Below are 26,194 nucleotides of genomic sequence, written 5' to 3'. Positions count from 1 at the left end.
TGCACTAAATAAATATGAAAAGGCTGGAGAGTAAGAGGAAGACACAATCTCCTAACATCAACCTCCGCTCTCCACGCACACACCACACACACACACACACACACACACACACACACACACACACACACGCACGCACACGCACACGCGCACACACACATCACAGGCACATGCAAGATGGCAGATCTATAGAGCTGCATAGCCCGCTATATTATTTGCTGCAAGCGCTTGCTGCATAAACCAAGCCGAGCAGATCTGTGGCAATGCCTGTGTGCATGTGACTGAACAGGAGCAGTAGTGACAGAAAGGATTGAGAGACGCCTACCCCCCCTCACCCAGCCTGGCCAGGCTTGGGACTCTGAGCCTCAGGCTTTGCCACTTCTCAGGGGGCAAGTCATGCCTGGGCTGACCCAGAATTCTAAGACTCTTTGCACAGTGTGGGGTAGGCTGGGGTGAGGAGAGCTTCCCTACCTGAAGGAAGGTCAGGGCCGCTCTCTGCAGCAGACACTCTGCATAACAGACCTCTGCATGGATTTCCTCTGCAGGGAAAAAAAAAAAAAGCCTAAGGTCCCAGGCAGGAGGCTCAGGTAAAGCCACATGGAGTCACTAGGGTGCTTTCTACACAGCCCTGGACCTGAGGAGCAAAGCCACGGTTTTCAGGGTTCCAGGGGCTTAGCTGATCGTGCTGTTGGGTGCCTGGGCTTCTCCAAAGGCCCCAGGCCAGGGCCACCTGTGTCCCGGCATCAGGCCATAGCACAGCCCCCCTGGGGACACCAGAATAGGTAACTTCTCTCTCCTCCCTCCACCCTCCCTTCCCCTCCCCTCCACACTCCCCTCCTGTCCATTCTCCCCTCCCTTCCCCTTCCCTCCATTCTCCCCTCCACACCCCCCTCCCCTCTCTGGGCCACCAGAGCCCACGCTTGAAAGGACACCTGGAACGCCATACCTTCCGTGAACTGGTCCAGGGTGGGACGGTGTACCAGGTTGCTCAAAGAGTCTGACATAGACAACTTCTTCCGGTACCTGGAGAAGGAAAGGGGTCCCTGATGGCTCCATGAGGCTGAAAGAGGGACCAGCCTGGGCCACACTTGTCTTTGTTATACACACCCTGTGCTATACTTTCAAATAGTTGAAGGTTTGTAGGCACCTCCCACAGAAGTCTCCAGACTCAGGTCCACAGCTCTCCCAATCCAGGGCTGGCTTCCTGGAATCCTTCCTCCCTTCTCCACTGGGCTGGGGTTCAAACCCAGAGCACCCCATATGCTAAGCAAGTGCTCTGCCAACTGAGTCATAATCCCAACCCCTAGTCCAGGCCTAATGATTTCCTGGATCCCCAGGGCCTGGGCCAGAGCAGATGTGGGTGTATGCCCAGTGGTATTCACGGACCATGGACTAAACTCACTCAAGTACACACCAGGCCCTGCCACAGGGTCCCCAGGGCAATGCCGTGACTCATCATCATCACCCACACCTCTTTTAAAAATGAAGAAAGTTGAGAACCGAGAGGGGCCTGCCCAAGACAGAGTTAAAAAGCGGCAGAGACAGAATCCATTTTCCCCCCAGTGATGGGCTCAGACAAGGCTCCACAGCCCTGCTACAGAGACAGTTCTCACACCGGAGGACACAGGACCTCCTAGCCAGAAGCAGCAGCCCTTAGCGGGCACCCCGGGCACTTGGTTAGGAAGGAGACAGAAAGGGGGGCCTCACGACCCTCTCCCTGTCCCCACGGCTCCCACCTCTGACACAGGGACTGTGCTTCCTTCATCATGGTGCCGGCAAGCAGGATGTCCTGGGGGTCGAAGGTCATCATGGCCTGCATCTCCAGGATGGTGGCGTAGGTCAGCGAGTGGTACATGCTCTCCTTGGTTCTGTGGGACAAAGTGGACATTGAGAGCACCAGACGTGGCTGGCTGGCTGGCTGGCTGGCTGCGGGAGACACGGTTTTGAAAGTCTGACCCTTTCATGGCATCTCAAACGGCCTCCATTCCAGGAGGAAGGGGGAGAGCAATGGGGTAAGGACGCATTGCAGAAGTAAGATACAGCAAAAGTTGAAAAACTAATTAAAAAACAAAAGATCTCGGTCCAGTTCCCAGCTCCTCTTCTTCCTGCGGAGTAACCACAAGTGACCTTCCTGGGGAGGGGACACAGTCCTGGTGCTGGCCTGAGGCTGTTCTTGCCCACACACGGTACTCTACCCACCTCTTGCCTTCTGGTCCTCCTCCTCTGGTCCTGCCGGCCCCAGGACCATCTAGACCTGTTACTACTGCTTCCCCATCTCGCCTGACCTACAGCACCTGGCAGAACCTCCCAGCACTCAAGCCCTGGAGCCAGCGAGATGCCTCAGCATGGAAAGACGCTTGCCACCAAGCCTGACGACCCGAGCCCTCACACATTCCTCTTCCAGACCCTCGCCCAGGCTGCTCCTCCAGCTTGAGATGTCTTTCTGACTCAGTCACCACAGCCTTCAAGACCCCTGGGAATTCAGGCTCCTTCTTGAGAACCACACGCCGATGACAAGGCCCAGACCACACTCAGCCCACGAGCACAAGCTTAACTCTCCCTCTGCAGACTGTGGGTACCGTGGGGACAGGGCTTGGCATGACTCATCTCTGTGGCCTGATGTGACAGGGCTGAGCCAGGGCAGCCTCAGAAAGCCTTCTTCACCTCCTCCCTCCTGTGCAGCAGCCTGGAACTTGGCTATGACCCCAGCACCAGGGGGTGATGGTGCTGGGTGGCTGGAGCCACTGAGTCTGGCAGGGGAACAGCTTGCCTGCCATGGCAGGAGCCTGCACGGTTTGGTTCCCTTCCCCGAATGCCTCGGTCAATTATTTACAGAACTACCAGGCCACGGCTGGGAACGTCGGAGGAGAGAGATGGCCAGGGTTCATAAAGGGTTTTCTTGTTAGATCACGTGACTTTAGCCACCTTCCTTTCCAGTCAAAGCAGAGCTTGTGGATGAGTTACTCTTTTCCTTCTGGGTGACTCTCTTCAGTTGGGCTTTGTTGTTGTTGATGTTTGTTTGTTTGTTTGTTTGTTTGTTTTTGAGGCAGGGTCCCAGACTTCATTAAACAGGTCTCCCTCTACTTCCCACGTGCTGGGATTACAGGCATATGCCTGCTATCAGTCAGGATTCTTGAGGGCCAAAGGAACAAAAGGCGGGTGGATTTCTCCCATTCCTGCCTGTTCCCAGATACCTTCCGATCTGTGCCATGAGGAGGAACGGCGGCCAGTGGAAAGGATCTGGCTGCCTGTCACGGGGGTGTGCTCAACCTGGACTTTAGAGTCCCTCAGACACAGGCTGGAATCCTGGCTGTGCCAGGCGCCTGCTGTGTGACTCTGGTAGGTGTCTTGGCCTCTCTGAATCTCAGGATTCCCCTCTATAGAAAAACAAATACAGCTGGGCATGGTGGAGCACTCAGAATGCAGAGGCAAGTTCAAGACTAGCCTGGTCTATACGGCAAGTTCCAGCCAGCCAGCCACATACACATACACACACACACACACACACACACAGAGAGAGAGAGAGAGAGAGAGAGAGAGAGAGAGAGAGAGAGAGAGAGAGAGGGAGGGAGGGAGGGAGGGAGGGAGGGAGGAAGGAAAAGGGGAAAGGAAGAAAGACAGAGAAAAATGAATACAATAATCTCTCTGTCCTGGAGCTTCCAGAGTGAATTTGTTCTTCCAGATCTCAGGTCACATCAACCCTGCTCAGTAAATGTGAGTCTCTTTGTCCCTCTGTTCTACCAGTGTCCAGAGTCACTTCCCCAAGGGCCTTCCCTAACAGGACCGATAGCATCTCTCAGAACATTCCCCGCTTCCTGGACTCTTCCCCAGGGTCTCTCCACCCTGTTTCTCTCTCCCTCTTCCTTTGCATCCTGCGCCCCAGGACTCAGCCCTACCCACCCAGTCACACCTGCTGGGCCCAGAAGGAAGAAGCCCTGCCCAGGCAGCTGGCAGACAAAGTGGAATTTCTAGTCCGAGATCCAAGGCCCCAACATGTACCTTTGGCTAGGAATCCTGGCCCTCACCAGCCCACAACCTCGAGTGGCCTGGAGTGGGAAATGGGATACAGAGGTATGGTGACCCCCCAAATTCAGATACCCAGAGTCTTACGTGTGCCACACGTTTGTACATAGGGCACTTGGACCCCTGAGCTGCACCCAGCTCTGTGGAAGGAGAACCGCTGGAGTCCCACCTCCTAGGGCCCAGACCAGCTGTCATGATGGAGGCGAGGGTAGACAGTGGGCCAGGGGGCTTCTCAAGCCTGCTCTTCCTCCACTAGCAAGGCAAGGTTGAGGCCTTGCCAACTCCTTGGCAACGCTCCTTCCCTGCCTCAGCCCCAACATCTGGCCTCCTCACCCTGAGCCCTGAGCCCTTCTGCTGTACCCAGTTAGGAACCCCAGGCCGGGGCTGCACAACTGCTCACTCCCCCAAGCTGCTGCTGAGCAAGGTTGTAAGGAACTGCCCCACAGACAGGTGACTTCTGAGCTGGGGTCAGCCTCAGCTAAGACCCTCATCCTGCCCAGAGACAAATTTCCTGTCATTCCTCCCAGCACTGCCTGGCCCCTTATGCTTAGCAGGTGGCCTAGCCTCTTCCTCAGAGAACCTCCAGGACCTCGCATGGGCCTACCCTGAACTTCCTGCACCAGGAACTCACTTATCTTCTTGGCTGTGCTTCTTTGGGAGGAAGCCACCTGAGGCCCTTCCAAGCAAGGTGACCATGCCACCCTGCATGAGACCTGGGAGAGGCCAGCAATCAGAATGCAGCCTGCAGCCAGGGTGGGCCTGGATTTGAATCCAAGCTCTGCCACTGACAAGCCGTGGCCATTTATTCAACAGAAAAAAAAAAAATTATTGGGGTTGTCTCCATGTTCCAGACAGTGCCTGGAGACAGAGTGCTAAGAATCATCACCCAGCGGTGCAGACAGTCTTATTCAGAGACGTGACATCCAGACAGCAGAGGCAGAGGCAGAGGCAGGGAGGGGAACACGGTAAACCCTGGTGAGCACAGAAGGGGTGCTACCCAACCCCCCTCACTAGGATCAGGACGGCCAAGCAGACCTGTGTACAAGATGGAATCATGAACAACTGTGGACCCAACCTTCTCGGAAGCTTCAGTGGGTATAAGTGGGGCCAAGGGGCTGTATTGTTATTGACGACCGACACTCTGGAGCAGTGGGTCCCAGTGAAGGTACTTTTGTCTCACTCTGTAAAAGGAAATCGGACAGTTTCTGGAAAGCGTCTTTGGTGGTCGCGGGTGGGGTGTGATTTTACTTCCCTGGGACGTTTGATAATTTTGGGTTGCCCTGAGGTGAGATGCAGGGAACTTGCCACTGACCTCCCAGACTGGCATAGGGAAACAGTTTGTCCTAGAAGTGCGGCAGGCATCCTGATTCCAGGCATGGTTGCACATGCCTGCAATCCCAGAAATGGGCAACCTGAGGCAGGAGGATCTCAAGTATGAGGTCACCCTGGACTAAATAGTAAGATTTTTGTCTCAAATAAAAGGGGATGGTGGCTGGATATATGGCTTGGCAGTTAAAAGCATTTACTCTTGCTAAGGACCCAGGTTCAATTCCCAGCACCCACATGATGAGTCACCATTTTTTTTTTTAAACTCTACTTCCAGGGGATCTGAATTTCTCTTCTGGTTCTGTGCCTGGGTACAAGGCACACACATGATACACAGACATACATGCAGGCCAACACCAATATACATAAAATACAAGTAAAAACATAAAGAGGGGGCCTGGAGAGATAGCTCCACAGTTAAAGCAATTGCAGTCTGAGTATGGGGACTGGAGGATCCCCAGAAACCCACATAAATGCTAGGTAGGTGTGGTGGACCACCTATAATTCTACCCCAAGAATGTGGAGACAGGGGGATCCCCAGAGCAAGCTGGGTAGCAAGACTAGCCACATCAACAGGCGGTGGGTTTGATTCCAAGACTCTGTCTCAATCGATGAGGTGGAAGAGTGATCAAGGATGATTCCAGCATCAACCTTGGGCCCCCACGTGCATGCACACACACCCATTCACACACACCCTGACACATGCGCATCACACACATACCCACAAACACGAAAGTTAAAAAAAAAGAAAGAAAGAAAGAAAGAAAGAAAAATAGGACAAAAGAGAATATGCAGAGAAACAATGAGTATTAGGAAATTGGTCATGTGATCACGGAAGTCACAAGTAGTCAAGGGAAGGACTTAGTGACACTCAGAAGGGAAAAGACAGAAATCAAGTGAGCGCTCAGCAAGATGCTCAGCGGGTAAGGGCACTTGCTACCAAGATCTGAGTTCAATCCCCGAATCCCCGCGGTGGACAGAACTGACTCCAAAAGTTGTCCTCAGACCTCAACATACATGCAGTGGACACACACACACACACACACACACACACACACACACACACTTTAAAAAGAAACAAGGAGGGGGAGGGGAGGGGAATGCGAAGCATAGGGAAGGCTCACCTGGGAAGCCCAACACCTGACTGAAGGAAAGGGAACAGAAGACTAAGGGAACTTCCTAGAACAGAGAGAGTTGGTTACAAAACCACAGCATGAACAAGACCTTTGTCCCAGCCCACTGCTCTGAAACCTGGACAGGCAGGAATAGTAGATCTGAAACATTTCTGAGAAGGGGACACACACAGGGTAAGAATTAGGACTTAGTCAGAGTGACTGTTGCTGTGATTAAACACCACGACCAAGAGCAACCTGGTGGGGGAAGGGTTCATTTGGCTTACACACACACACACACACACACACACACACACACACACACACACACACACACACACACACGCCTTTAATCCCAACACTCGGGAGGCAGAGGCAAGTGGATCTCTGTGAGTTCAAGGCCAGCCTGGTCTACAGAGTGAGTTCCAGGACAGGCTCCAAAGCTACATAAAGAAATCTTGTCTTCAAACAAACAAACAAGATAAAGATCTCATGTAGCCCAGGCCAGCCTTGAATTTGTTCTGTAGCAGAGGATGACTTTGAACTCCTGAACTTTCTATCTCTACCTCCCAAGTACTAGGGGAGGGGAAGGGTGCACACCATCATATTCATATTCAGGTAAGAAAGCTAAACTCTTCTTTTTAGAAAGGATCTTTCTGTGTTACCTTGGCTATACTGGAACTCACTATACAGACCAGGCTGGCCTCGAACTCATGGAGCTCCACCTGCCTCTGCCTCCTACTGGATTATAGATGTGCACCACCATGCCGAGTGAAAGCTACATTCTTTTCTACTAAGAGATGAGTTTTCTAAGGTGACAAAAATAGTGAGTTTTGAGCTAGTGAGATGGCTCAGCTGTACACAGGCCTGAGAGCCCAAGCTTGATCCCAGGGCCCCACAAGGTGAAGCAAGAGACCTGACTTTTCTCTAAAGTTCTTCTCTAACCTATAGTCACACGCACGCACGCACGCACGCACGCGCACACACACAAAATTATTAAAAGTGAATTTTATGGTTTCTGAATTATACCTCAGTTTTTAAAACTGCGAAGAAGGCAGGGTCAGGAGGGAAGACACGGCATGTGTGTATTATTTAGAACTAGTATGCCAGGCCTGGTGGTGCATGCTGGGAATCCTAGCCCTTGGGAGGTGGAAGTTGGAGGATCTTGAGATTGGCTTGGAGAGCCTGTCCCAAAACTAAACAAACCACCACCAACAAACACTGGAGAAATGCCTTAAAGTGCAGCCCCCGTCACTACCCCACGGCCCAGTGAGTAGTCTAAAAGGGGAAGGAGCAATTTCCAGTGGATTCAATGGGAAGAGGAAATCACCAGCTCCCAGTGACGGTGGAAGCTCTTCACAGGCTGTCGGAGGGGTGCCTGGGCCATTTGGATGAGACTTTTCAGGAGTCACGGTGACCCAGAAAGTGTAATGTACTCATGGGCTCCTCTAACCCATGTCCATCCCTATGTGTGCACTTACATGTGTGCCTCCTAAGCTCACCTGGGTTTGAGGTAGCTGAGTGCTTCTGAGAACTGGTTGGTGAGGAAGAGGTCCAGGGCTATCATGCACTGGTCCAGGGCCTCATGGAGGCTGCTCACCGGAGACCTGAGGGAAGAAACAGACATGCAACAGACAGTCTTTGGCCTCTCCTGGCCAGGGCAGAGCTTCACTGGCCTGGTTGACCTGACAACCAGGCCTCCTCTGGGCTGCCCATGCTGAGACACAGGGACCGTTTATACCCACTTCTCAGTGTCCCCAATGGTGGAAGAAAGGAGGGTGTCATCTGAGACTCAATAACAGGATGGGGATGGGGCTGAGGATGGGGAGCAAGGAAGCCATAAGAATGATCATTTCTTAAGCCAGGCGGTGGTGGTGCACGCCTTTAATCCCAGCACTCGGGAGGCAGAGCCAGGCGGATCTCTGTGAGTTCGAGGCCAGCCTGGGCTACCAAGTGAGTTCCAGGAAAGGCGCAAAGCTACACATAGAAATCCTGTCTCGAAAAACCAAAATAAAATAAAATAAAATAATAAAGAAAGAAAGAATGATCATTTCTTACCCTTCACAATTGTAAAAGAAGCCCTTATGGCCCTTCTGACCCATTGGGCTTTGCCGCCCCCCTGAGGGGCACCGCCCAACACTGATCCCACTCCGTCCCTCTCTGGGTATTTCTTCTCCAGGTTCTTGCTGACCTCAGGCCTATACTCTAGAACTGACACTGTCACAATGGGCCATGGAGGGCAATGGTTCTGTATGAGCATTCCAGAGCCTTCCACACTCGTCACCTTCCCGATGACATCTCCTACATACCTGGCCCTCTTCTGGTCCTCAAGTTCCCTACAGTTCTTAGCATCCTACCAATATGTTTAAATTATTGCCTGTCTCCCTCCACTAAAATACAAGCTTCTAAAAAGCAGGAATCTTGCGTCTATCCCTTCTGTACCCCCAGCCCTAGTGTCTGGTACAGAGCAGACTCCTAACAAATTCATGAGTGAGTGAGTGAGTGAATGAATGGATGAATGAGTGAGTGAGTGAGTGAATGAATGAATGAGTGAGTGAGTGAGTCAGTGAGTGAGTGAGTGAACAAACAAATGAAGTCCAAGGCTGGGACTTTCCTGGGTCTCAACTTTCCCTTCTGAAAAATGAAAATGCCTCTTCTCCAGGAGCCCAGTTTGAATGAGCGAAGATGTTAGTTCTTTGAGACAGTGTCTCCTTATGTAGCCCTGGCTATCCTAGAATCCTTTACGTAGATCAGGATGTCCTAGAACTCACAGAGATCCACCTGTCTTGGTGCTGGAATTAAAGGTGTGCACTTGAAAGAAAGTTCTTATAGACGCTTGCCATACTGCTGAAGAAAATCCTGATCTTCACACCCCAGAGAAAGAAGAAGTCTCCGCTTAGGCCAGATCCTACACCTACCCAAGGCCTGTCGGCAGATCTTCCCAGGCAAACTGAGAAGCAGTCAAAGCTTGCCTCTTGTGCCTTCTCCTCAGCCTGTTCCCGCTCAGCCTTGCCAATTTAGTGAGTAACACATCCCCACCCAGTTTCTCAAGCCAGAAGTCTGATAGGCATCTTTGACCCACCCCTCTCACGGGGCTCCACCACCAAACACCAGCAGCACCTGCCTCCACGTCTGTGGGCCTCTGGGCCCAGCCGATGTCACGGTAAGCCAAGCCTGCCAGGAAAGTCCCCTCTCCTCTCCTGCTACCTCCCTCCCAGTCTCAGCCCCTTTCACACTGTGTTTCATGGCCTGTAAGACGCCCTTCTCCCAGCCCTCTTAGGTTCTGCGTTCATTTATTGGTGGCGGTTTTTTGCACTGGTTTTTTTTTTAAATAATGAAGACCCTTTCCAAGTTGTTAGAGCGATCCACCATGTGCGGAGGTCAGCTGGCAACCTGTGGGGGTCAGGAATCGAACTCAGATCATCAGGCTTGGCAGCAAGCATCTCCACCCGCTGAGCCAGCTTTCCTGCCCTTGTTTGCCTTTTAAGGCGGAGTCTTACTGTGCAGCTTTTGTGGTCTGAATGTGGAATGTCACCTACGAGCTCCTGTGTGAACACTCAGTCCCCAGCTGGTGGTGCTGATAAGGGAGGTCGTGGAACCATTAGAAGATGGGGTTTTCTTAAAGGAAGCGGGCCACTAAGGGTGGGTCTTCAGGCTTAATAGTCCAGCTCTGCTTCCTGTTCATTCTTTGCTTCCTAAGTGTAGATGGAAGGTGAGCAGCCAGCTTCCTGCTGTCAGCTTTCCCCGGGATGACGGACAGCATCCCCCAGGAACTGTGAACCCAGAATAATCCCTTTCTTTCTGAAATTGCTTTTATCAGAGTTATTTTTATCATGGTAACAGGGAAAGAAACTATCACAGGGCCTGGAGAGGTGGCTCAGCAGTGAAGAGCACTTGTTGCTCTCACAGAGGACCACGGTTCAATTCCCAGCACCTGCATGACGGCTCACAACCATCCATATCTCCACTTCCAGGCATAAGATGCCCCCTTCTGGCTTCTGCAGGCGCTAGGCACACATGTGGTGCACACGCATACATGTTGGAAAGACATTCATATAGATAACATAAATCTAAAAGAAGAAAGAGACTGAGAGAGCAATCCAAGCTGGCCTCAAACACTCGTTCAGTCCTCCTGCCCCAGACTCCGGAGTACTGGGTTACAGGCTGAGAACTTCCTTTAGGGATCCCCTAACACACAGCTCCCTGCTCCCTTTTCAAGACTTTCATTGTGCTAGTTCCTCTTCCCGTGTGGAATTTGCTAGTTGCTTGCTGGGTTTTTCATGTTGATTGTGGTTTTCATTTCCAGGGATTCCAATTGACTCTTCTTTCAAATCTGATCGATTATTTTAGACAGCTATTGATTCCCAGCTTATTGTTTCAGATTTAGCTTCAACGTCTTCACACATTGTAAACACAACTAATTATATATTATTTCAGCATTTCTAGATCCTCAGAGAAAAGAATTCTGCTATTTATTGTTGCTGCTGCCTGTCACTCACGGCGGCTTGTTTCCTTGTGTTTTGTACTTTTATCAGTAAATTACATTTGAGTAATCCCAAAGGGACCTTGGGATGAGGACCCATCCCTTCAGAAAGGACTCTGTGGACTTTGGCCAGGTTCCCAGGGTGCTGCCACCCTGAGGCTGTAAAAAAAAAAAAATTACTATTTTACTTTATGGATTCTAGGTCCTCAAAAGTAATGTGAATTTTAAAAACGCAGCTCTTGCAGGAAAATCAACCAATGTTTGTCATGTTTAGGGAACTGCTCTCTCCACTGGCAGATTCTTTCCAGCCACACCCCCTCCTGTTCACTGAGGCTGGAACCCCAGGGGCCTCTATTTAAGTGGAGAGGAAGGAGGCTGTGCTTTGAATCTTCACACGGTGCAAGCCCACAACCTCCCCTCCCCTGCCTTGAGTGATTGGAGGTTTCTGAGTCTGAAAGGTCCTAGGCTACCGTGGCAGCGGCTTGTTCCCAGACACACTCCAGATGCCACCACTAGAGAGGACCCGTGGCTGTCGGGAGGTCAGGAGGACATCTTAGAGGATGCCTGGTGTAGCCCACCCAGCCCCCAGGCTCTGACGGCTGACTGTGGGAAACACTAGTCCCTCCAACCCAGCCCTGTCTTAATAGCCATAGATACCTTTTGAAAGCACAGATTGATCATGTTACTTCAGATCCACCATGGCTTCTCACGTCTCTGAAAGCAAAGACCCACTTCCTTTCCATGGTCATAAAAGGCCCCACCCAAAGCGGGCTGGCCCTCTTCTCATGAGGCCTGGCAAGTCTGTCTTCCTTTGTGTTCAGGACCCAGCCTAGCAACCAGGGTCCAACGCATTCATCTTTGCTGTGTGAATTAACTAGGAAGCTGCAAACACAGTTCCATGAGTACTCAATGCCATTCTTAATTTGTACCCTCGAAGCGCTTTGTAACCTGGGCTTATACACACCGCGGATGAGAAAACAGAGGCAGAGAGGAGAAGCGACTTGGCCAAGACCGCAGAGCTCAGGGGTGGGCTCTGACCCCAGTTTCTTCCTATGTTGGTATCCATCGGCTGAGCCTCAAGGCATCACGTGGCCCACATCCACCAAGCTCGGAAGCAAAAGCCTGCCTCTCGTCCTTGCCGACACCCTACCCCTCACCCCATCCCACGGAGAAGCGAGAAAGACGCACAGCCTGATGGTTTCCCTGGGGCCCCAGCACCTCTTTGGCTTAACTGAAGTGAGGAAGATCTACAGCTAGAGATAGCCCTGAATCCATTCTTTCTGTCTTCCCTCCCACCACACTCACTGAGCTCTCTCTGTTAGCGGCTGCTGCTGTCTGGGCTCTGGGAACCGAGTGGCCCCAGTCTGGAACCTTGCCCTTGCCGAGCTCAGTCTTCCGAAGGCTCTCTAGCGGGCGGAGCAGTGACAGCCACCGTTAACGGGGCTGTGATGGACGGAAGAGGCTCTCACTCAGTCTGGGCACTCAAGGAAGGTATCTCAGCCAGATGGCACCGAACTGAACCCAGGAGCAAGAAGCCCATGAAGGAACGGGGAGCGGAAAGGCTGGCAATGCCTCAAGGTGGTTCTCAGGCACTGCAGTCTGGACAGGCTGAAGACGGGCTCCGGAAAGCCTGCTGGATGGAGAGACGAGGCCCGGCCAGGGAGCCCAGGAAGACTGGGGACATTGGCCCTATGGGATTAATGGCATTGGCATCCACTCCCTCTCCCAAGGGATCGCTCAAGCTTTAATCTAAATCGGCCGTGGTATTATTTTGTTCAGTCCTCCTCCCAGCTGAGCTCTTATCTGCATTTGAGAGATAAGTGGGAAGGCACTGCAGTGTGGAAGCCTCCTCCCCGAGGTCTGCAAGAGCAAAGCGCAGGACTTCTCCCCAGGCTTCCTCTGCCCTGGCTGTGCCCAAGTCTCCACAGGCTGTTCGGCAGTCATCCAGGCCTTTCTGTTCCAGGGTACCTTGTTCTGCCCAACTTACATCCTTGTGGTGACGGTGGCCTCTCTGCTGTGCCTTAAGGACATTAAGGCATGGGTGAAGGATGGGGATGGGCAGGCACTGAGCTGGATGGAACACGGATGGAGACCTACATCAGGGTCTTAGACACAGTGGCAAAGGACTGTTCCATTCAGACACATACGAACTCATCCCACACGCATGCACACACAGGAGGCCACAGTGAGAAACCAGCTGGGGGGTAGGAGGGGTGCCAGGCAGCTGGGACCACTCTACGCCCCTTCCCTTCCCAGCTCCCTGTCATGGGCTTGGTCTGATACCTTGTCTCAAGGGCAGGGCTGGGGACAAAGTGACTGGGAGACCCTCAGACCCAGTTAACCCCTGAACCCCTGAACCCTCAGTCAGAAGAGCAAAATCACTCAGGGAGCAGACTGGAGCCAGTCCTGGATTTTAATCTCTGCTCTGCCCTTTGGAGGTGCCGGACTCTAGTTCAAAAAGTGCAGTGTGTATCTATGGGGAGTTGCGGCTTCTGAACTGACCTTTCTAAGTTTCAAATATGGTCAAGGTTTCATTCAAAACCCCATACTCGCTGGGCGGTGGTGGGGCACGCCTTTAATCCCAGCACTCGGGAGGCAGAGGCAGGCAGATCTCTGTGAGTTCGAGGCCAGCCTGGGCTACAGCGCGAGATCCAGGACAGGCACCAAAACTACACAAAGAAACTCTGTCTCGACAACACACACACACACACACACACACACACACACACACACACACGCGCGCCCCATACTCTGTGGCCCTTAGCGATACACAGTCAGTACCACAGGGCACAGTCTCTTAGAGCTTTGAAAGCACACAGCTTTGAGCTGAGCTGAAGCTCAGCAGTTACGCATCATTTGGCAAAGGTTTTGTCTTTGTCTTTTGAGACCCCACTGGGTCTCCTATATCTAAGATTGGCCTGGAACTTACTATGTAGCCAAAGATGAGCTTCAGTTTCTGATTCTCCTGCCTCCACCTCCCAAGTGCTGGGATTACAGGTATGCACCACCATGCCCAGCTTTATTTGGTGCTAGGGGATCAAACCCAGGGCTCTCTGCATGCTAGACGAGCACGATAGCAACTGAGCTCCACCTCAGCCCGCAGACAGTTCTTCAGCCTTACAAGCCTTCATTTCCTGGTCAGTACAAAGAGCCTAAGGGGACCCACATCCCAGGGCTGTGACGAACGACAGAGGCGGGAAGTACTCATGAACTGTAACTGGTTATTCTTTTTCGTTTGTTTGTTTTTCAAGACAGGGTTTCTTTGTGTAACAGGTCTGGCTGTCCTGGAACTTGCTTTGTAGACCAGGCTGGCCTCGGACTCATAGCGATTCACTTGCCCAGAGGGGTGTGCCATCACTGCCCGTGCGGTTACTCTTTTCCGCTGGCATGTCTCTCATCAAGCAGGGCTGATTTAGTAACGGAACAAGCCAGGTGTGGTGGCACACTCCTGCAGCCCCAGCCCTCAGGAAGGCTGAGGTGGAAGGATCCAGAGTCTGAGGCCAGACAAGGCCTACACAGTGAGATCCTGTCAGAAGGAAGCAAAAAGAGGTGGGGAAGAGGAAGAAAGGAGGGGAGGGAAGGTTGAGAGCACACCCGTCACCCACGAGGGGCACCACAGGGGCACACTCCTGTGAAAAGAAGGCCAGCCACACAGGACTACTCTGTGCTTGACTAGCAGGACACAGGGAACCACCTCACTCTCTAACAAGGGTGAGTAAATAAACGGATCTTTACACAGGGTGATGAAGCAGGTATCAGGATGAGGGGACCAGCGTGTGGGACCAAGGAGGCAAAACTTCACAAACCCAAATTTTGGAGAAGTCAACCACCGAAGGCGCGTGCTGCGTGGTTCCATTTACAGAATACTTGAAGTAAGAACAAACCACTCCCCACCCCCAAACTGGGTTGTTTTTAGATTTTCCTGTACTCAGCAGGAGAATAAAAATGGGAAGTGATAAACCCCAGATCCAGGCTGGCAATCATCTGGGGAGAGGGAAGGCAGGAGGGGTCTCCACGAGGACTTTGCAACGCTAACAAGACTTCTCTCTTAAGTAGAAAATAAAGTATGTGGGCACAGGGTTAGTATCTGGCAACACAGGGTGGCAAGAATATGGAGGTCCATTTAATTATTTACCATGGGGGCTAGAAAGATGGCTTAGTGGTTAAAAGTGTGTGCTGCTCCCACAGAGGCCCAGAGTTTGGTTCCCAGGATCCACATCAGTGGCTCGTAACTGCCTATAACTCCAGATACAGGAGATCTGATGCCCTCTTCTGGACTCCATTTGTGTGTGTGTGTGTGTGTGTGTGTGTGTGTGTGTGTGTGTGTACAATTAAAAATAAAAATGTCTTTTAAAATCATTTATCCAGTACTCGGCAGGCAGAGCCAGGCGGATCTCTGTGAGTTCGAGGCCAGCCTGGGCTACAGAGTGAGTTCCAGGACAGGCTCCAAAGCTACACAGAGAAACCCTGTCTCAAACTCCCTCCCCAAATTATTTATCATATCTTCTGAAGCCTTAAAAACATTTCACAACTTTTTAGCTGGGCATGGTGGTGGCATATGCCTGTAGTCCTCCTACCTGTTGGGAAGTAGAGATGGGAACATCAGGAGTTCAGGGTTATCCTCAGCTACATAGAGAATGCAAGGGCAGCTTGGACTACATGAGACCCTGTCTCAACCCACCACATCCCCACTGGCAGGAAAACATTGTTATATGGTAGAAATCTGAGCCTTGGACCATTTTTTTTTTCTCCAAAGTTAGACCTAGACTAGATCTGAGTGTTTGCTGAGCGACTAAGTAAGTGTCGACGGTGGAGGAGGGAGACCTTTCTACTTTGACCCTCCCCTGCTCAAACTCTGCAAGGATCACACTGACTAGGGCAGGGGAATGGATGGACAGACTCTAAGAGGGAACCCTCACAGCCATACAAGAAGGTGGCCATTCTGTTTGTGCTACGGATGTGTGCTTACTGGAAGCTTAGAGCAGGGTTGGAGGAGCCCAGGGTCATTCCAGGGTCCTCAAGCACAGATGTGGGTGTGTCAGCGAGCTGAAGGAGGGTGGCTTTCGCAGATGGAAGCCTTGCTCTGTGTCTACCTTCTGAAAAACCACTGTTCCAGTACTGGAGGCCACGCTCTACAGTAGAGGGCTGTACAGGAAAGTACCCGGCCAAGCTCCAGATGTGAGGCTTTCAACCCTCAGCAGGGAGGGCACAGCTAGCCCAGCCTCTTTGTGTTTTCCAAAGGAGGGACCAGAAGTCAGGAAGGTGAAAGCCTTGACCAAAGTTATACAACGGAAAATGATTAAGGGAAAACTTAACGGGTAGCCCTCCTCCAGGCCACCGTGTTCCCTAGCACCCAACTTCCAAGCTCTCAGACCCATGCTACACTCACGGGGCCGTGGGGAGGCTTCCAGCTGGCGGGTGGCACCAGGCTCCTCTCCTCCCTGTTCACCTGTCAGGCCTCAGGCCCTTGGCAAATATTGTCCCTGTTCTGATCTCCACGTAGGGCGGGCGCCCCTCCCAGCTCACCTGAGCAGGATCTGCCCAGCAACCTTGCAGCAGCCAGGGAGACCAGCAACTAGCCCCAAGCACCGAGACCCAGGAACAGCCAGGCTGCTGTCTCCAGACAGCAGCTGGCAGCGCCTGGGGACAATGTAGGGGGTCCGACAGTGACTTCGGCAGGGTGGGGGTGGGGCTGGCCAAGACAGCCGTGTTGATAGTGACAATACCCACCTTGACAACCAAGGTCCCTGCTACACCCACTATCCCGGCCCCAGCCCACTTAGAGCCCTTCAAACACCCTAAATCACCCTAAAGGGGATGCCACCAGACAGAGCTGAGTTCCACTCCCGCTCTTACCTCCTGGATAATCAAAGACAAGTCACTTAAGAACTATGCCTCCAGTTCCTCATCTGTAAGGAGGGTTGATCGTAACAAGGCCCAGCCCACGGGTGCACACTCCACAAGGAGGGAGAAGAAAGTTGGGACCCAGAGGGACAGTCCCCGGGAGGCAGCGGGGAGCGCGCTGGCTGCCCAGCGGCTAGAGCCGCAGTGCGGTCCCGGGGCTCCTCCTGGGAGGCCCCGCAGCATCCACCCCGCATGGCTCGCGCCCCGAGGCTGCCTCGGCCACTCACCCCGCGGGCAGGGCGCCCGGGCCACCGGCCGTGGTCATCGCTGCGCGCGCCTGACGCCAGGCGCGGCCCAGGTGCTGCGGCCGGATCCCCGCGACGCGGCGGCCGGGGAGGGGCGCGCCGGGGGGCGGGGAAGGCGACGGGGCCGGGCCGGTCTCGGGCTGCCCACCCGCGCAGTGGGGCCATGGCCGCGCCCGCGCTGCGCAGCGCCCGCCCCCCACCCCACCCCACCCCACCCCACCCCACCCCAACCCCGGCGCTGGCCAGGTGAGACCCCGGCGCTCAAGGTCGGCGCGGCCGGGGCCTCAGCCGTGGCGCAGACAACATCTACCGGAGCTGCGGCCACCTCCACCCCTGGGGCCGGGCAATTCTCCGCCTTCGCTAGGCCCCAGCCCGCCCCGCCCCGCACCTGAGCTCTCGCGGTCCAGCCGCATTGCCCGGCCATCTGGGCAGAGAAAGCCTAGCCTCTGCAGTCAGACGTGGACATTCATTCATTCTAACCACTTGTCCAACGGGGATGGGAGGTGGGGGGGGAGGGGGAGGCAGTGTTTTGCAAGAGCAAAGAAGGCAGGAAATCACGCGGGTTAGCGCTCACCGCTAGCAGGCAGCTCACACTCGCCCCTCTCAAACAATCCCTACAATTGCCATTGTCCAGATGTGGAAACTGGGGCAGTTGAGTCCATGTGACCAGCGTTGAGCTACTCCGGTAAGTGGCAAGCAGGAACTGCAACTCAACCCTAACTCCAAAGCTCATACTTAGTCCCCTCTCCCTTCCGTCCCCTCCCCTCTCACTCAGAGTGAGGGGTCAGTTCTCAGATGCCCACTATGCACCTAGACCTGAGGTGCGTTTGCAAGTTCCGAAGAAGCCTACATGATCTCCTAGCAGAGAGCCCTGGCCCATTAAGAGTTAACGGGCCACCGTCTCTGGGCCCCAGATGCTCTTAACTGTGACTCATCATTACACGTGGCTGCCATTAGATTAGAGCTGTCCCTTTACAGAGGCAAGGGACAGGAAGAGGGATTCCAACTGCCCCGGATTGGCCCTGAGCTCCAGGATGTCACAAGAGGAAGCAAGGGAGGGCAGTCTTGGGATGTAGCCATGGTGGGAAGGGCTTGGACCAGATCCCAGAGGAGCCCGGCAGGTTCACATTAGGAGCAGGGAGATGTGTCTGGGAGATTGCTGCTCACATCAAAATAGGATGCCTGGAAAGGCTGTGAGTTTTGTTTCGAATTACTTATTTTATGTGCGTTGGGGTTTTGCCTGCATGTGTATCTGTAGGAAGGTGTTGGAAACTCCTGGAGCTGGAGTTATAGACAGTGGTGAGCTGCCATGTGGGTGCTGGGAATTGAACCCGGGTCCTCTGCAAGAGCAGTCAGTGCTCTTAACTGCCGAGTCATCTCCCTAGCTGTGAGTTCTTATGCTGCCCTGTGTGAGCAGAGGCTGGAAGCTGCTATGTGAAAATCGCCCCAACTCTGGTAGCCTCACATATGGGCTTGAAAATACAGTTAACTATGGGAAGCTGATCATAACATCTATCAGCAACTGTTACATAAGGGATCCAGATGAGGGTGAGTATGTGTGTACGTGAGGGTCTGTCTGGAGCAGATGGGAAACAGAGCTGAGCCTCGACAGGTGTATTATTAATGAAGTAGGGAACAGGTGTGCTAGATGAGGAACCAACATAGACAGACACAGGCATAGGACTGAGCGAGGACACACGGACAGCTGGAGTTTGTGATTCCGTAGAGACCAGCGGGAGTGTAGGGACAAGTCCTAGCTACTTTAGGACTTCCAGGCTATCGAGGTCATACAAGACAGAGACACACAGACAAACAGGCATGCACACACACACATGTGCGCACACACACACAATGGGGTGGGTAGACACAACAGATTGATAATGTAAGAATTTCAGGATCTTCTTGGATAGGTTCTGATGCTTTAGTCTCCATTAATTCTGATTCAGTTTTGATTTTATTAAGAACTTGTGGGGTTGGGGATTTAGCTCAGTGGTAGAGTGCTTGCCTAGCAAGCACAAGGCCCTGGGTTCGGTCCTCAGCTCTGAAAAAAAAACAAAAAAAAAAAAAAAAACTTGTATCAACTCAGGTGCCCCCTCTCCCAGGAAGTCCCTGGCTGGGTCCTGAGTCTTCATCTCTTACCTCCTTTGACCAGCCCTCACCCCTCTGGGTGACACTGTCTGTGTGAGGTGGGGGAAGGAGCAGGAAGAGAAGTTTGTGTGTGACTGTCGTGAACATCTCTCAGGGTAGGGCCTGGTCAGATGATCACTGTGTCTCTGTGTTTGTGGGTGCCTGGCTGTGAACACTGGGTCCAAGGAGGTAAGAGCTCCCTCTGAGGGGATTAGTTTAGCAAAGGCTAACTCATGTTAAGGCTTCTCACAAGCCACGTGTGGTGGTAAGTACACAAGGATAATCTTAATTTTCACTTCTAACTACTCTGTGAACCCCAGTTTCTACAGAGGTAGGATGGAAATAACGTCTACTTCATTGTGAGCAGTAAGAATGTTTGCAGATAGAGATGAAGAGGGCCTCATGCTCAGGAGCAGCGCCAGTGCCTGGGGTTGGATTCTGCTCCTCTCCCCATTTTACAGGTGAAAACTGAGTCAAGCAAGGTCAGCAGCAGAGTCAGAATTCTTCCCCACAGTGGTCCTGAGGCGGGAGCTGGAGCCAGGCATCCAGTGAGTCAGAACCCTGATCAGGCCCACCATCAGTAGGGTGTCCCCACAGGTCATTGCTGACCCTCAGGAGTCCTGCCTAGCTTCAACTTATCATTGCTCAGCTCAGATCACATGCTCAGCCCCACCTTGAGCCAACAACAGAACCCAGAGATTTAAGAGAGCTTCCCAAGCCCAGTCCCTTTTTCACCTGACAGAACACCTGTTTCCTGACTTGTCTTTTTCAAGACAGGGTTTCTCTGTGTAGCCCTGGCTGTCTTGCAACTCACTCTGTAGGCCAAGCTGGCCTTGAACTCAGAGATCTGCCTGCCTCTGCTTCCTGAGTGCTGGAATTGAAGGCATATACCACCACTGGCTAACTTTTGCATTGTGAATATTTTATATCTATACATATGTATACATACACACACATATATGTATATATGTATATACACATACACACACACATATATATAGTGTGTATGTGAGTGTGTGAGTGTGTGTGTGTGTGTGTGTGTGTGTGTGTGTGTGTGTGTGTACCTGTAGGCACGAACACTTGTGTGGCGGTCAGAGGGCAACTTGCAGGAGTTGGTTCTCTCCTTCCGCCCCAGAGCAAAGCGTCTTGCCCTGTAGGCTGTCACTCCCATATGGAGTTACCTAACTGGATGGGAAGGTTGCAAAAGTTTTGGCAACAATAAAAGGTTTCTGAATGCACAGCAACCAAAAATGAATTCAGAATCAAATCTGTCACAAACCCAAGGTGTTTCTGGCAGTGTTTGGCCATGTGGTACCACATGATTTCACCGCAGGCCTCGCTCTGAACACACACGCACACACACACACACACACCTTGCTATCATGCCATGCGACACAGTGTTCCTGCAGTGCCCACAAGGTTTTCTGCTGTTACAGAAACCTAATGGGTTAATCATGAAAAACAAGGGTGTGTGTGCTCCATGCATGTGAGTGTGCGGGTGTGTGCACAGGTGGAGACTAGAGGATGCCTGGTGTCGTCAGCTAGCACTTTCCACCTCCTGCCTTGAGACAGGGTCTTTCATCCAAGCTCCTGGGATGCACTCATTCCCACCCCTCAACGCTGGAATTACAGGCACATGCAGCCTCGCCTGGCTTTTTACACGTTAGGGATTCAAATCCAGGTCCTCACGCTTGCACAGCAAGAACACTTATCCACTGAGCCATCTACATAGCTCCTAAACAAAGACTTCCAGTATTTTCCTTCCATCATTCCTCAGTATCAAGCTAACCCATCTTTGGGTTAGTTTGTAGTAGAATGTATGGCTTCAAAGCTGCTGTTTGATGCTGTGTGGGGATCACGCCTGTAAGCCCAGGACATGGAAGGCAAAAGGGAGGAATGCCCTAGTCTGAGGCAGTTCTGACCCACACAGTGGGTTCTAGGCCAGACTAGGCTACAGGAAAGAGCTTGTCTTGAAAACAAAAATAGACAAATAAAATGAACAAACAAAACCGCAAACAAAAAAACAAAAAAGCAGGCATTGTGGTGCATGCCTTTGATCCCAGAACTTGGAGGCAGGGGCAGGTGGATCTCTGTGAGTTCGAGGCCAGCCTGGCCTTCATAGAGAGATCCAAGACAGCCAGGGCTACCCAGAGAAACCCTGTCTTCAAATAAATATAAAAATATTTAAAAATTCTGTTGGTTTGCTAACTTGAATTTCATTTTTAAAAAGTTAAATGAAGCCAGGTGTGGAGGAGGCACATGCCTTTAATCCCTGCACATGCGAGGCAGAGGCAGGGGGATCTCTGTAAGTTTGAGGCCAGTCTGGTCTACAGAGCTAGTTCTAGGACAGCCAGGGAAACAGAGAAACAGCCAGTTACACAGAGAAATCCTGTTTCAAAACAAACAAACAAACAAACAAACAAAAACAAAAAAAAAACCCACCAAAGTTAAATAAGGGGCTGGAGAGATGGCTGGGTGGTCAAGAGGACTGGCTGCTCTTCCCGAGGACCTGGGTTCAAGTCCCAGCACCTTCACGATAGTTTACACTTGTCTATAACTCCAGTCTCGCGGGATCTGACAACCTCTTCTGGCTTCCAAAGGCACCAGGCACACATGTGGTGCACATATCTACATGCATGCCAAACATTCTTACACATAAAATAAGTAAGTAGGAAACAAAAACCACAACACACAAGCACATCCATCTTACTGGTGTGCAAATTTACTTTCCCCTTTAATAAACGGTAAAATTATGTGTGTGTCAAACAACTGTTTTAAAATAAATGTCTCTATGCTTTATTTTCGGTCCATGTCTGACTTGCAGACCTATTTTATAGACCTCTATACCTGGGGTCATGCAAATATCTCTTGGGTACAGAGGGGCTGCTGCAAGCGGAACCCAGTACAGAGACGGGAGAAGGGAAGGGGGTATCTGAAATGCGGTCACAGGTGTGGAGTATGCAAGTGTGTGGCAAGTGATGCCCTTACCACAGAAAGTGCTTAAGCTAGAGAGCCAGCTCTGCCTCCATCTCCTAAACCTGGAACAGTACCCCAAACACTCAGGATGCTGGGACAGGCACTTACCATAACTTCAGCAGCCTGTTGGCCCCACCCCTCAGCTGCCTAGGCCCCATCCTGGTATGAAGCACCCCCATTCCCTACTCCCAAGTCTTTCAGGCTCTGCCATTCCAGATCAGGCCCCTCTCTCCAGAGTTTTCCTAACATGGCTGAACTGGTGACTGTAAAGTAGGCTCTATTTCTCTTCAAACTTTTTTTTTTTTTTTTTTGAGACAGAGTTTCTTTGTGTAACTCACTTTGTAGACCAGGTTGGCCTGGAACTCAGAGATTCACCTGCCTCTAACTCAGTGTGGAGAAGGGCCGAGTACAGGCTGTGTACCCTGTGAGGCCAGAGGACAGCTTAGGGAAGCTGGTTCTCTCCTTCACCACATAGGAGATTGAACTTAGATCTTCTCGAGGCCCTAAGGCCAACCAGGCAGGTTATAGACTTGGACTTTTTTTTCCCAGAGCTGAGGATCGAACCCAGGGCCTTGTACTTGCTAGGCAAGTACTCTACCACTGAGTTAAATCCCCGAGCCTCCCCCTTTAAACCATCTTACTTTTTAAAAATTATTTATTTATTTATTTATTATGTATACAATGTTCTGCCTGCATGTATGCCTGAATGCCAGAAGAGGGCACCAGATCTCATTACAGATGGTTGGGGGCCACCATGTGGTTGCTGGGAATTGAATTCAGGACCTCTGGAAGAACACCCTTAACCACTGAGCCATCTCTCCAGCCGCCGAGACTTGGACTTCTTAATACTTTAGACGTGAACAGGTCCATCAGCGTAGGCACTTGAAGAGGGTATGGCAGCCACAGCTGTCTTGTTTTGTGAAACTCTCTATGCAGTCCTGGCTAGCCTTGGACTTGATACATAGACCAGGCTAGCCCTGAGCTTATGGTGATGCTCCTGCCTCTGCTTCCCAAGTGCTGAGGCTACAGGTGTGAGTCACAACTCTAAAATGCTCCCCAGCAGTGGTCCCCTGGGAGATACCTGGTCCTTGGATAGGCCTGCTGCCTCCAATGTCCTGTGGTCCCACAAACTGCAAGACCTTGGGAATATTACTCCCTTTCTGTCCCTTATTGCCTCCCGCCATACAAACCCCCCGCCCCCAACAGAACAGAGAGAAGGAAGCTCTACATTCTTCTGATATTTTAGGTTCAAGGAATGGGACCCCTCTGCCCCAGCCTGGTCTCCAGGTGCTGCTAAGGGTGGACCAGCGAGAGGACCAATGAGGCAGGCGAGAGGGGCCAAGGGTTGTTCTGACACCAAGGGACGGAGCTCTGGAGACAGGCATCCTTGGGGGCTAAAACCTCGGCTGCAGAGCCAGGATGACCTGGGTCGATGCCTGACCCTGCCGTGTCCCAGCTAGCTTGAGGCTGCACCCCTGCCTCCACACCCCAGGATGACAGTGAAGGGGCTCCTGTGATCACCAGGGAAACGGCCCCAGCAGGCCTGGCAGCGTGGGAGGGCTGTTCAGGGAAGAAGGTGTACCAAGGACCGTGGCCCGAACCTCAAGGCCTCCCTGCTCAGTGTCGTGTAGAGAGCTGATGGCACATGGCAGGCGCTGGCTGGTGGAACTAAGGCAGAGCTGGGTCTTCCTGTATGCCGGAGGCAGGGGGAGGCAGCATCTGGTGGTGGGGGCCTGGTTCAGAAGGGTTGGAGACTTGGAATTTGGGCTTAGGGGCCAGAGTGGTAAACAAGAGAAAAGGGCAGGACCCACAGAGCTGTCAGTGACCTCCCACTGGTCTGGCCTGTGCTCAGGAACAGCTTTTCAACTGTTTAAAAAACGGGTCTCCTATGGCCTGGCGATGGTGGTACAAGCCTTTAATCCCAGCACTCTGGAGGCAGAGCCAGGTGGATCTCTGTGAGTTTGAGGCCAGCCTTGGCTACAGAGTGAGAGTGATATCCAGGAAAGGCTCCAAAGCTACACAGAGAAACCCTGTCTCAAAAAAACCAATCAATCAATCAATCAATAAATAAATAAATAAAATCATGGGTTGGGGATTTAGTTCAGTGGTTGCAAGCGCAAGGCCCTGGGTTTGATCCTCAGCTCCAAGAAGAAGAAGAGGAGAAGGAGATGGAGAAGAAGAAGAAGAAGAAGAAGAAGAAGAAGAAGAAGAAGAAGAAGAAGAAGAAGAAGAAGAAGAAGAAGAAGAAGAAGAAGAAGAAGAAAACAAAAACGGGTCTCCTGGGGCTGGGGATGACTGTCATAAAGGGCTTGCCATGCAAGCACAGGGCATGAGTTTGACCCCAGAACCAACTTTATTGTTATGTTTTAAAAATTTTATGTACAGAGGTGTTTTTACCTGGCTGTACGTCTATGCACCATTGAGTGTACTTACGCCCACAGAGGCCACAAGAGGGTGTTGGATCTCCTGGAACTGGAGTTACAGACGGTTGTACGCTACCATGTAGGTGCTGGGAATCTAACTTTGTCCTCTGGAAGAGCAGCCAGTGCTCAACAGCTGAGCCACCTCCCTGGCTCCACAGAACCCACTGGAAAAAATAAAAGCCAGCACCAAACCAACCTGAGTCCAATTGATCACCATGATGTGGGGTGGAAAGGAAGAGCCAATTTCAGAACATTGCCCTTAGACTTCCAGAAGCATGCCACAACACACATACTAAGTATAATAATAATAATAATAATAATAATAATAATAATAATAATAATAACAACTACAACAATAATAATATTGAAAGCCAGGCCTGGTGGCATGCACTGGAGAGGCAGAGACAGGAAGCTTCCTCAGGCTTGCTGGCCACCAGCCTAGTCCACTTAGGGAGCCCCAGGCCCCAGAGAAAGACTCTCCCTCAAAAGATAAGGAGAGTGCCTCCTGAGGAGGGACAATACCTGAGGTTGACTTCTGGTCTCCACACACATGCATGTACACACACCTGAACATACATACGCATATCTACACACAGGTGAATACACACCACACACATGCACACATGTGCGCATATATGTGCACATGCACAGTCCCCTGTTTCCTGACTGTGGACAACTATGTGACCAGCAGTTTGAGGTTTTTACTGCCTTGACTTCTCTGCTGTGACGGACTGTACCCTTAGCCTGTGAGCCAGAGCAAACGTGTGAGTATGCTCTGTCAGAGTATGCCACCACAGAACAGGAAAAGAAGCCGTATTTACAAAAGACACCCAAGACAAGACGCCACCAGGGAGGACAGGAAACAGCCTCGCTCCTGGGGATGGCTGTTATCAGACACGGAATCTGCCTTGTCTGGGCTTCCCCACTTCCAGAATGTGAGAAATGCATTTCTGTTCTTTGAAAGCCAAGTAGACACACATGATAACACAGAGGGCCCGGGGGCCATTCCTGCAGGGGTGATGTACAAACACACTCACTTCCCGCGACTGTTCTCAGTGCTTTACAAAAAGAAACTTCCAAAATCCTCACAGTTCCCCCAGACAACTCCTAACAGCTCTCCCATTTAAAAAGTAGTTCTTTCATTTTTTTGAGATTATAATTGTATCAATTCCCTCTTTCCTTTCCTCGCTCCAAACACTCCCGTATATCCTTCCTTACACTCTTTCAAATTCATGGCCTTTTTTTTTTTTTTTTTTTTGGTTTTCCGAGACAGGGTTTCTCTGCGTAGCTTTGCGCCTTTCCTGGAGCTCACTTGGCAGCCCAGGCTGGCCTCAAACTCACAGAGATCCGCCTGCCTCTGCCTCCCGAGTGCTGGGATCAAAGGCGTGCGCCACCACCGCCCGGCCTTTTTTTTTTTTAAAACTAATTGCAATTACATACATATATAAATTCCTAAATGCATAAGTACAACCTGCTCAGTCTGTATAATTGTTACTTGTATGTACGTTTTCAGGGCTGAGCATCTGGTATTGGGTAACTAATTGGTGTGTTCTTCCCTGGGGAAGCCTATTTCTCCAG

The 26,194-nt window shown here is 51.7% G+C and overlaps 1 protein-coding gene across 16 annotated transcripts in view; it reads right to left on the bottom strand.

Annotated features, from left to right (window-relative positions):
* Ttc39a (tetratricopeptide repeat domain 39A) overlaps positions 1 to 26,194 on the bottom strand; it is a 71,768-nt gene that overhangs the window by 41,117 nt on the left and 4,457 nt on the right. For 2 of the 16 annotated variants that reach the window (XM_037202808.1, XM_037202807.1), the window contains exons 1-5: positions 17,479 to 17,584; positions 7,961 to 8,065; positions 1,734 to 1,865; positions 944 to 1,020; positions 469 to 536 (exon numbers count right to left, since the gene is read on the bottom strand). In XM_037202808.1, coding sequence (XP_037058703.1) covers positions 469 to 536; positions 944 to 1,020; positions 1,734 to 1,865; positions 7,961 to 8,065; positions 17,479 to 17,564 — 468 coding nt within the window. In that variant the 5' untranslated portion in view covers positions 17,565 to 17,584. Of the gene's footprint in view, positions 1 to 468; positions 537 to 943; positions 1,021 to 1,733; positions 1,866 to 7,960; positions 8,066 to 8,516; positions 9,215 to 9,376; positions 10,327 to 11,598; positions 12,104 to 12,246; positions 13,238 to 17,072; positions 17,177 to 17,478; positions 17,585 to 17,664; positions 17,732 to 26,194 lie in introns of those variants that run through there. The other 14 variants (XM_037202800.1, XM_037202799.1, XM_037202797.1 and 11 more) reach the window with 12 other exon arrangements.

This window comes from Peromyscus leucopus, chromosome 2 (assembly GCF_004664715.2).
Source record: "Peromyscus leucopus breed LL Stock chromosome 2, UCI_PerLeu_2.1, whole genome shotgun sequence".
Classification (NCBI taxonomy): domain Eukaryota; kingdom Metazoa; phylum Chordata; class Mammalia; order Rodentia; family Cricetidae; genus Peromyscus; species Peromyscus leucopus.
This window is presented reverse-complemented; position numbering and strand designations above follow the sequence as displayed.